This window comes from Rhagoletis zephyria, unplaced genomic scaffold (assembly GCF_001687245.7).
Source record: "Rhagoletis zephyria isolate East Lansing unplaced genomic scaffold, Rhagoletis_zephyria_1.1 Rzeph_scaffold_00072, whole genome shotgun sequence".
Taxonomy (NCBI): domain Eukaryota; kingdom Metazoa; phylum Arthropoda; class Insecta; order Diptera; family Tephritidae; genus Rhagoletis; species Rhagoletis zephyria.
In genome coordinates this window covers 389271-401975 of record NW_016157156.1, presented here as the reverse complement: position 1 = coordinate 401975, position 12705 = coordinate 389271, and the positions used below count along the sequence as shown (strand labels likewise).

Sequence of the window (12705 nt, the reverse complement as noted above, 5' to 3'; positions counted from 1 at the left end):
AGAAAAAAGATGCCGCCTACAGGGCCACGCTGCGATCGGTCGCAACGCGAGCCATGTGGAACCATTATAGTGAACTGAAGAAGGAAGCGAGACCTATTTGCCGCAATAAGAAGAGGGAGGCCGAATATCGCAGACGATTTAACGATGAGCTGTATGAGCTTTACAACGATATAGACATAGTGCAGCGAATTAAAATTCAGCGGCTCCGCTGGCTTGGCCATGTCGTTCGGATGGACANAACGGAAGAGAAGAATGAAGCGTCCTAGGATCTTCTGTGAGTGCTTGGAACGTACATATGAGCGCTGCCCCCGACACGATGTCAAAATCATGCTTGGCGATTTTAATGCCAAGGTGGGCAAGGAAGGGATCTTTGGCGCCACTGTCGGAAAATTCAGCCTCCACGACGAAACGTCCGATAACGGACTGAGGCTGATCGACTTCGCCGGGGCCCGAAATATGGTAATATGTAGTACTAGGTTCCAGCATAAGAACATCCACCAAGCTACATGGCTGTCTCCAGATCGAAAAACGAGAAACCAAATCGATCATGTTGTGATAGACGGAAGGCATGCTTCAAGCGTTTTGGACGTACGTACACTCCGAGGGCCAAACATCGACTCGGACCACTATCTTGTTGTAGCCAAGATACGCACCCGCCTCTGTGCAGCAAAAAATGTGCGCCCAACAATGCAAGGAAAGCTTAACGTCGAAAAGCTGCAATCACAACAGACGGCCAATTTATTCGCCACTCGACTCACACACCTGCTCTCTGAGAGCACTCTTCAACAATCCGACGTACGCGAGCAGTGGAACCACATTTCCCGATCATTAAGTACCGCCGCCGAAGAAGTAGTTGATTTCAGCGAGCCCGAAAGAACAACTGGTACTATGAGGAATGTCAAGAAGCCGCAGAAAAAAAGATGCCGCCTACAGGGCCACGCTGCGATCGGTCGCAACGCGAGCCATGTGGAACCATTATAGTGAACTGAAGAAGGAAGCGAGACCTATTTGCCGCAATAAGAAGAGTGAGGCCGAATATCGCAGACGATTTAACGATGAGCTGTATGAGCTTTACAACGATATAGACATAGTGCAGCGAATTAAAATTCAGCGGCTCCGCTGGCTTGCCCATGTCGTTCGAATGGACAGAAACGCTCCTGCTCTGAAAATATTCAACTCGGAACCCGCTGGTGGTAACAGAGGAAGAGAAAGGCCTCCTCTGCGTTGGAAAGACCAGGTGGAGAAGGACTTGGCTTCACTTGGCATTTNAATCGTGCTTGGCGATTTTAATGCCAAGGTGGGCAAGGAAGGGATCTTTGGCGCCACTGTCGGAAAATTCAGCCTCCACGATGAAACGTACGATAACGGACTGAGGCTGATCGACTTCGCCGGGGCCCGAAACATGGTAATATGTAGTACTAGGTTCCAGCATAAGAACATCCACCAAGNGACTTGGCTTGTTGTGTACATGTATGTATATAAGCATATATGTAGTACAAACGAAAACAAATCTAATAAGCAGGGAATGGATTTTATGGAAATTGCCTTTTTTTCTGCTAAAGAGATAGAGTATATTCGATTAAGAATGTCCACGATTTAGCTTTCCCTGATTCCATATATACACATTTGATGTTGCCTTTTATTGCCTTTTTTAAGATATTTGCCTTTTCTACCTTTAAAAAAGCGATTATAGCATTTACAATTTTTTTTTAAGATTAAAAAATATACACATGCCCGTGCGGCTTATAGAAGCGTTAAGCGTAAAGGGCGAGGAAAACGCCCTTATTCCTGATAATATGAACGTTTCAAACGTTCCATATTTAAATTGGGCTCCACTTGCATCAACTTACGTCGAGCGCACATTTAGTACATTCAAGGCTTTTCTTCGCGAAAATCGAATGAAAATGCTGCCAGAAAACTTCAAATTGCATCTTGTGGTTCAATGTTACTACAACTATACATATTAAAGTTTTATGAGTTAGAAATTCGAAAGGATAAAATAGTCAAAGATTCAAAGTACAAATTTTTCATATAATAAAACTAGTTCATAGTTTTTCTCTTTTTACTTGTAATATAAACATTTCTAAAATAAATGTATTTTTTGATTGTTCTTTGTATTTTCTGTCTTTTTTAGTGCCTTTTCCTGCCTTTTTCGCTATTTTGTTTTGCCTTTTTTGCAACACCTAGTGCCTTTTCCTGTTTTTTTCGCTATTTTATTTTGCCTTTTCCAGCCTATTTCCCTATTTTATTTTGCCTTTTTATAGGTTTTTAGGTCCTAAAAATCCGTTCCCTGCTAATAAGCTACTCGTTGACACAAATGCGAACTGTACTGATTGTCAAAAATTATGTGTCAGTTGTACATTTGTTCATGTTTGTCATTGTGCGTGTAATTTTCTAGAGTAGTTGTGTGCTCTCGCTATCTCCTTGTATTAACTCGTCCTTCGTTGGTATACTCTGATGAACATATGTGAGGATGATAGCAAGGCCAACTTATGTAAGGTAGTGTTACAGGAGCAGTTGAAATTTTCGCCCGATGTTTCTTAAAGAAAGCCATAAACGTAGAGCGACCGTAGTATTTTTTTAATATTTATACCTTTCATGAGCATGAAATGGTATTATAACTTTGGTCCGATGTTTGTAAGTACCAGAACAAAAAGAGATAGACCCATTAAAATGTATACTTATTTGATCAGAACGTCGAGCTGAGTTGATTTATCCATGTCCGTCTGTCCGTCTGTCCGTCTGTCCGTCTGTCCGTCTGTCTGTCTGTTTGTATGCAATCTAGTCTCTCAGTTTTCGAGATATCCGGATCAAATTTTGTAAGTGGGTGTATTTTTATAATGTATTAATCATTTGTCGGAACCGGAAGAATCGGACCACTATAACATATAGCTCCCATACAACTGATTGTTCAGATATGAGATTTTTCGTTATAACTTCTCCATTTATGCAGCTAGGAACATGAAATTTTGCAGTACTTGCACATATTATCAACAGAATACTTACAGTGGAAATTACAAAGATCGGGTCACTATAACTTATAGCTCCCATACAACTGATTGTTCAGATATGAGATTTTTCGTTATAACTTCTACATTTATGCAGCTACGAACATGCAATTTTGCAGCACTTGCACCCATTATTAACAGAATGCTTACAGTGAAAATTACAAAGATCGGTTCACTATAACCTATAGCTCCCATACAACTGATTGTTCAGATATAAAATTTTTCGTTATAACTCCTCCATTTATATAGCTGGGAACAGGAAATTCCGCACTGTTTTCAATAATTATCAACAGAAAACTTACAGTGAAAATTAAAAAGATCGGATAACTATAACCTATAGCTCCCATACAACTGATTGTTCAGATATGAGATTTTTCGTTATAATTCATGCATTTATGCAGCTAGGAACATGAAATTTCGCACCATTTTCACTCATTATTAACAGAATACTTACAGTGAAAATAACAAGGATCGGGTGACTACAACATATATCTTCCATACATCTGATTGTTCAGATATGGGTTTTTACTGTAAAACTCCTTTATTTGAACAGCTAAAACCGATAAATTTCGTAAGATATTTTATAAATAATAATACAAAGTCTACTGAGAAAATCGTCAAAATCTATGCTGTATAAGCTTTATCTCCTATAGCACTGATTGTTCAGATACCAGTTTTTGCGATATATCTCCTTTATGTAGGAAACTAAACCCAATCAATTGTGTCGGTTTACATACCGATCACATAGCAGTGAAAATCACTTAGATTGGTGCTAATATAAGGTATATCTTCCATACCTCTGTTTGTTCAGATGCGATTTTTTATATAGGTATGTAACTCCTCTATCGATGTATGCAGATGTACTCAAAAGCAGTAATCTGTCAAAGTAAAATTTGCAGATGTTCATGAAAGGTATGAAGCCTTCGGCATAGCCGAAGACAGCGCTGCTCTTACTTGTTTTTTTTTTTTTTGGCCGTTGGTTCAACTTGGTGTTGTTTTGCTCTAAATTGCACCGTTTGTGGGCCTGTTGAATGAATTTATGTCTTGCTTGTATGAAAGATCAAAAAATTTGGATTTTCTGGCAAGTTGTACAACTTATCGCTACATTAATGGCCACGTTGTACAAACTCATTTAATTTGTGTTTATTTTGTACACTAAATAACCGAAAATGGATAACTCAGTGGAAATAGGTACGTGCTTTCGTTGAATTTTATAAATGTAAGCCGAAACTATGAAACTGTAAAAATTAGATTTGCAATGAGACTGCTCGCGAAATTGCAATGTTTGTGGGCAAAACGTCCAACTTGATTGCGGATTGATTTGAACCAACGTTTTCGGCTTACATTATGTCAAAAGGATGTGTTTGTTGTAATTCATTCTGTCATTTACTACCATTATGCGTTAGCCAATTCATGAAATCATTCCATGCGTTTGAGTAGAAACTGAATGAATGAACACCATTTCATGATTTCAATTAACGCGAANGGAAATAGGTACGTGCTTTCGTTGAATTTTATAAATGTAAGCCGAAACTATGAAACTGTAAAAATTAGATTTGCAATGAGACTGCTCGCGAAATTGCAATGTTTGTGGGCAAAACGTCCAACTTGATTGCGGATTGATTTGAACCAACGTTTTCGGCTTACATTATGTCAAAAGGATGTGTTTGTTATAAAGGCCCGTCCATATAGAACTTTGGCGTTGCGTTGGCGTTGGCGTCGCTTCAACAGCTGACTATGAATTCATGATTTCAAATGCAGCCGTCCACATAGCCAAAATTCGGCAACGCTCACACTAACACAAAGCAAAAAGATGCGTCGCTCGTCAGCTGTTGCAAATAAATGAATTATGTGAAATATTTATCCTTTTTAATCAAGTGCGAGCAAGAAATGTCATTTTTTATGCAATTATTGATATGAAATAATAATGTATCAGTCGTTAGTATGGCTGACTTCCAAAACGTCAATTGCTTTGCATACGTACAAACTATAATATTCCATAACGCCGAGCTACAAAATATTGACAATGTATACTTTTCCAAAACGCATAAAAAAAGTTATCGAAACGCATCGCTAGAGCAATTAGTGCATCAGAAACAATGTTGATGCTTCGTTTGTTATTGGTTACCATTGGTGTTTTAAAAATGTAAATTTCAGGAAAATTGTTCATTGCTATTTTGAATACTTAAAATATGCAATGTATATGGTTGCAATGTGTCGCAACTCTGCATATACAAACAGTTTGAAAACCGCAGTATAACAAATATAAGGTTCTTTGCTTTCACCACTTTCTGTTTTTTGTTTGCACATGCAAATCAGCTGATCGTTGGACACTTTTCATGAACTTACAGGAAAAAAAACTCCGGACTAAATCCTGTAACTTCTGACTAGGAACAGTTGCTCAGTTACTCTCTCAAAAGTGTTCCCACTTAGAGGTTTTATGTCAATAGGAACGACTTCCTGTAAGTTCTGACTAAAACCTGTAAACCGGACTGCTATTGGAGCAGACTAATTATGCGTAGGCCAATTCATGAAATCATTTCATGCGTTTGAGTAGAAACTAAATGAATCAACACCATTTCATGATTTCAATTAACGCGAAATAGAGTTTATGCACTTAGTTTTTACTCAGATCGATGAAATGATTTCGTGAATTGGACTACGCATACATGTGATACTTATGCTTTTAATTTATAAGGTAATTTTATGTTTTTATACTCTTGCTCCCTCATGAATATATGAATTCGTGATAAGAATATATGAATTCGCCTTGGAAGATAGAAAGCGAATAAGAATAAATGCCGAACAAAGGAATTTGTCTTCTTTCAACTTAAATAAATTAGTCTGTTCCTTTGAACTTCGGACTAAAACCTGTGGAACTGTCTAACTACAATTTTACTCTCTCAAATGAGAGTAAAAGGAGAACAGATGCAGAAGTGCATAGGAACGCAAAAAGCACTATTTCCTGTAAAAACGTCACTCGGTTTGTTTACATGTCGTCTGTACAACACTGATTTAGCTGAAATATCACTAAATAATTAATAAAATCTATACATATTCAAACATTTCGTTGTTTAATTACATTTTTTTTACAAATATAAGGTACTTTGCTTTCACCGCTGTTNAATATAAGGTTCTTTGCTTTCACCACTTTCTGTTTTTTGTTTGCACATGCAAATCAGCTGATCGTTGGACACTTTTCATGAACTTACAGGAAAAAAAACTCCGGACTAAATCCTGTAACTTCTGACTAGGAACAGTTGCTCAGTTACTCTCTCAAAAGTGTTCCCACTTAGAGGTTTTATGTCAATAGGAACGACTTCCTGTAAGTTCTGACTAAAACCTGTAAACCGGACTGCTATTGGAGCAGACTAATTATGCGTAGGCCAATTCATGAAATCATTTCATGCGTTTGAGTAGAAACTAAATGAATCAACACCATTTCATGATTTCAATTAACGCGAAATAGAGTTTATGCACTTAGTTTTTACTCAGATCGATGAAATGATTTCGTGAATTGGACTACGCATACATGTGATACTTATGCTTTTAATTTATAAGGTAATTTTATGTTTTTATACTCTTGCTACCTCATGAATATATGAATTCGTGATAAGAATATATGAATTCGCCTTGGAAGATAGAAAGCGAATAAGAATAAATGCCGAACAAAGGAATTTGTCTTCTTTCAACTTAAATAAATTAGTCTGTTCCTTTGAACTTCGGACTAAAACCTGTGGAACTGTCAAACTACAATTTTACTCTCTCAAATGAGAGTAAAAGGAGAACAGATGCAGAAGTGCATAGGAACGCAAAAAGCACTATTTCCTGTAAAAACGTCACTCGGTTTGTTTACATGTCGTCTGTACAACACTGATTTAGCTGAAATATCACTAAATAATTAATAAAATCTATACATATTCAAACATTTCGTTGTTTAATTACATTTTTTTTACAAATATAAGGTACTTTGCTTTCACCGCTGTTTGTTTTTGCTTGCACATGCAAATCAACTGATCGTTTGACACTTTTCAAGAACTTACAGGAAAAAAAAACTCCGGACTAAATCCTGTAACTTCTGACTAGGAACAGTAGCTCAGTTACTCTCTCAAATGTGCTCCCACTTACAGGTTTTATGTCAATAGGAACGACTTCCTGTAAGTTCTGACTAAATCCTGTAAACCGGACTGCTATTGGAACAGACTAAATGCATTTTGCAAACAAAAGTGCGTACGTTACTTAGTGCCTTGGTAATGGTGAATTCGTAAGGATCTATTGATTTCATTATAAACATTTTCATTTATTTGTTAAACATACAATCACTTCCATTACAACCCGGTCCTATGGATGCTAGAAGCGCGAATTCATATAAGGTGGTGTTACCGGAAAATGAATAAATAAATTATATGTATGTATATCAGAAAATTAATAAGATGAAATGAAATTATTGTTTGATTTCTAACCCAACCTATGTATGTACATAACTCAATCGCCTAATGGTTTGCCGAACCGTAAACATATGTTTACACATCCAATTTCGTGAGTAGGCACCTGGTACTCACACATTTTTTAAGAAGTTTCACTTCTATCATGTGCACGGTGTTACAAACACATTTTTTTTTACTTAAAATCATATAAAAGTGAAAATAAAAAATTGAAATTGTTCGAAATTGTTGTTGCTTGAGATTGAAAATGAAAATGTGTGTGTGAGTTTGTGAGTAACTTTAAAAATTAAATTGTTGGGAAACGTGAAGAATGTTAAAAGTGACTCTCAGCGGTTCTGTGTATGTTGTCAAGTTAGCACTAAATACCATTTTTTCTTAAAAAACGAGAGCTAAAATTTTTTTCTTTTCGCAATAAATTTACAACAAAAAAGCTGCAGAAGTTAATGCCATAGTTAATTTTTCGAATTTCGAAAAGTGTAGTGCTAACTTCAGACGTTCATAGACAGACGTTCATATGCGCCTCAACTTAAAATTTTCAAATCTAAGCTTCTGAACAGGCGATGCAAGATGACATTATTTTTTTTTTTGTTTTGGTACGGATCTGAAACATGGACGATGAGAGCGCAAATGAAAATTGTAGACGCCAAGGCATTCACCACTAAAGCAAAGGGTAGACCAAGATCAAGATGGTCGGACTAGCTGGAAAAAGATACGAGAAAACTAATGATAAGGAACTGGAGAGAGGCTGCGAAGGATCGAGTTGTGTGGAGGTGCTATGTGCAGCAGGCCAAGCTCACAAAGAGCTGTAGCGCTAAAAGATTATGATGATTATGAGGGAAAGAAACAATTTTTGTAAAAATTTATGGTATGGTATGGTTACATAGTTAGAGTTTGCAAAATAGAAGTTTTAGCTGCTATTTTATATTTTTTTGTTGTATTTTATTATACCTTGTTTGAATTAATTTAGTTTTTGTATTTTTGGCACTTTTTTTAAATTCATATTCATTTATTTTTATTTAGTTTTTTTATTTTAATTGTTTAACCAATAAATTATATTTTTTCTATTTTGAAATTCAATTTATTTAAATTTTATTATAATTTATAATTAAACTTTAATCCCTCACATTTTTTCAAATCCTGATTTCGCGCCGAATTTACCATTATATAGATACCTACATACATAAATAAATACGTATATTATCTACCGTAAAGATGATGATGACTTACACTGGGTATCAAAAGTGTAATTTTTTTTTCTGGTGATTTATGTTAAATATTTGCAATATAGTTCATGCTATGATTTTTAATTTTTTTTTCTGGTGGCGGCTTTTTGCACTTTTTACCTTGTTACCTTTATTCTTGTTGGATAAAATGCGCAAGACCGTTTGCAAAAACATTATATATATATTATATGAAAAAGCCGCCAGCAAAAAAAGTATTAAACATCAACGCGATTTAAACGTGCACTGGTTTTACTAGATTTTTTTCTTTAGAAATTAAAAAAATATAACAAAAAAATTATAACCTGAAAAACATTTCAAACATTTAACAAAACTCTAGAGTTACAAAATAGAAGTTAAAGCTGTTTTTTTTATTTTTTTATAACATTTTATTGAACCTTATTTTAACTAATTTAATTATTGTATTTTATTTATTTTTTAATATTTTTATCTTTTTCATTTCTACTTAAATATTTATTTTATTTTGATTTTCCTTATTTTTCGCTTATTTTTTATTTATATTTATTATTTATTATATTAATTTTTTTTATAATTTATAACTAAACTGGAATCCCTCACTTGTATCAAATCCTGCTTTCGCACGATCACAGAGTCGACTTAATCTGTTATTCTTACTCTTACTCTTATGTCATGTAACCGCCGAATTCAGTCTTACCTAGATATATATGTACATGCATACATACATATATGTATATGTAAATACGTATGTATTTACACCGTACACGTTCGTAAGACATTGCTAAGCACGTGTTGTTCGTATGGTGTTTTTTTTTTTGGAACAAAATATTGCCTTTTGACGTAAAGTTATTAATTTACCTGTAAACATTTTTAATAGATACATAAATATCTACATAATATAAAAATTACATACATATGTATGTACATTACAAACGTACAGTAAGCACGTTTTATAAATCGCGCTTTCGTTCCAATATTATACATTTCATTAACTTAACAAACAAAACTCTGATAAAATTAAATGAAAATAAAATCGAATGTCAAACGGAACTTTTTTATGGTGACTCTTCTATTCCGTTTCCGATATGAATTAGCAGTTTCAATTACCTTACATACACATCTACAAACATACAAACAAACATACATACATACATTAGCTAAATTTAAAGACTTACCGTATTTACAAATTCAGCTATATTTGAAGATATCTGGTAATTTCCTTCACACCAGTCCACCGGAGAGCTGCCATGCTCCCAGGCCATAATGTAAATGTCAAGGATAGAGCTTTGTGAAGCCAATTTGGCGGTTTACTCAATCTAAATACTAAGAAATATAAATGGATGTGGTATTTAATCGACTACTTGAGATCCATAAATCTTCTCTTTCTGCACTTATTTTGTTTAGCCTTTTTTCCGATGTATTCAAATGTTTTTGCAATTTATGCAGTGGCATGAAGATGAAATGCAATTATGGCACACATTTATTACGATGCTAAAAAATTCCCTTATATTATTAAAAGCGCCCCAATTTGTTCAGATGGCCTACAAATGGTTTCGAATCGATTGTTTCGATTTTTTTGTGTTTGTTTTTTTTGCGTTTTTTTTTCTTTTTTAACCGGATAGGATTATGTAAGGATTTACAAACTTTTATAGCATAATTTTAGCTGCACTTTTGCATCTACTCAATAACCATCTTCTTTAAAGCACAAGAGCGAATTGCCAATAAATTGTATGCTTAAATTTGTCTTTAACTCTATTTACGACAGCTTGTGGTGAGCTATAAAGGTACTATAGCTAGGTGCATATCAATTTATGCCAGAGACGCAATTAAAATGTAAAATAAACACCTTCGCACAGCACGAACGACTCAGTGAAACTGTTCTCAAAACAAAATGCATTGTCCATTTCCGTTGTTGTCGTTTTATCTCTGCATTCAGGGCTGCCAACTTTGCTTAGCCAATGTGCCAAATAGAAAAATAAAAGTGCCAAAAAAGTGTCATTCTTTTAAATTCTTCCCATTTAGCATTAAAATTAGAAACGTATTCCTAAAGCAAAAGTCCAATGCCAAAGTAAGATAAACGAGTTGTATACACTACAGAAATTACAAAATTTTAGTTGAGAAAAGGAAGTACATGCAAAGATTTCATAAAAATGTATTGAAATATTACTATTTTTCAAAAAAACCATTTTGGCACTTTAGGCCAAATTACAAAATTATGTGCCATTTGATGTAAAAAAGGGACCAAAAATGGAACGGTTTGAGCCAAATTGGCAGCCCTGTCTGCATTTGTAGAGGAATAGGGGTAGCAATGTTGCGCGGCTCAGAATTTCTTCCCTGTCAGGGAAAAATGGCAGAATGCAAAATGCAACTTGGGAAGAGTGTGGAAAAATGTTCGGTAATTTTCAAAAAAAAATCTAATTTAGCCGCGAAAACCTATTACGTAGGCTAAAACAAAACTGAAGATAAATACATGAGCTGATTATGTATTAAATATTTAAGTCCAATTTTAAATTCAAGATAAACTTTAACTTACAAGATTAAGGGCCAGTTTTTCAGAGCATGACCTTTGGCTTAAACTTAGTTTATAGGTTCGAGCTGCCTGCTTTAAGTTTAAACTAGCACTTAAAAACTGGCACTGAACGTTCAAATTGAGTCTAGTAGGAAAATAGTACACTCAGTACTTAAATTATTACCCCTTTGTCGGACAAAAATATAAATGGAAGTCTGCAACATTGCACAGTTCGAAAAATTATTCCCATTATTTTATATTTACAAACATACAGTTACGGCCATTCAGATATGGACAGGTATGTAGCTGGCATGCATGATTCAATATTTAAAGGTTTGCTCACTAGTGACCAGTGAGGGAAAAGTGGGCACAATAGTGCCAATTTTGGCACTTTCATTCACAGAGGCACTTTTGGCACAATTCATCCTGCTTTGACACAATCATAAAATACAGAAATTTAAAATAAAAGGTAGTGGCCAAAAGAGAAAAAATCACATACCACATTATAGATTAAAAAAATACAATAAAAGGAAAATTAAAAGCACTAAAAATTAAAATATGGGCCGTGAGAAATATTTACAAACCGATGAATTCTATTGTGAATACGCAGTTCGAAAAGTAAGTGTGTTGCGAACAACAAGCTTTTAATTCATAATTTTTAGAAATATTCTAAGTTTGCAGTTTTATAGTCCATTAAATGAAAGGGCAAGTTTCTGCAATATCCCGATGATTTTTGATATTTCTTTTTCTGACAATGTCATATATTTTCATCCATTAAAAAATTTTCAAAAAAATTGGAGTCTCTTTAAAAATTCTGAATTCTGGGAAAACCTGCTAAATTTTGTGCAAAGTTTGAAATGGCGATTTTTGTACATTATATGTATTTTGTTTATTAAATTATGAATTAGACTTTTATATAAAATCCTTCGAAAAATAATCAATGAACAGAATGAATGAAACAGAAAATGTCTCACTGCTATTATTTCGCATATAGGTATATATGTACATGTGTATGTGTGTAAAAATGTCATAATACCTACATTTCGGTGTATTTCCCTCGGTAATTGGAATTCTGTGTAATTTTACTATGAATTTATGTATATGTCTAAGGAATCCTTCATAAAAGTGATTTACTGTAATAATTTAGCTAATTAATAATTATTATATTACTTCAGTGTTTTTTAAAAATATTATTTTTAAAAATATATTGTTCTTAAAACGCCTTACAAAAAATTAATTTTGTGGCACTTTCATCTTGTTTTCGCCACTATTTTTTAAGACCATTTGGCACATTTTGAAATTTTGAAATTCCATCCCTGCTAGTGACTAAGGCATCTAATCCGGGACCGTTTTGTAAATCCCGGGATATTATTACCATTAATTAAAATATGCTAACAATCTAGTTTTGCAGTCTTGCTTTAGTGCGAATACTAGAAATAAAAATTAATTTTCTGCTTTTAAGCAAAGAAATATAAATAAATGTGATGTATTGTGGAACGATTTTCCGTCATCCCTTGTCAAATTCGAACGAAAAATGACACTGA

The 12705-nt window shown here is 34.3% G+C and overlaps 1 protein-coding gene across 1 annotated transcript in view; it reads right to left on the bottom strand.

Moving 5' to 3' along the window:
- The window catches only part of bwa (alkaline ceramidase), a 49681-nt gene extending 39172 nt beyond the window's left edge, over window positions 1-10509 (bottom strand). Inside the window, exon 1 of the mRNA XM_017627617.1 lies at window positions 9828-10509. Within this exon, the coding sequence (XP_017483106.1) occupies window positions 9828-9914 (87 nt within the window). The 5' untranslated portion in view covers window positions 9915-10509. The remainder of the gene's footprint in view (window positions 1-9827) is intronic.
- Window positions 10510-12705: the final 2196 nt, after the last annotated feature.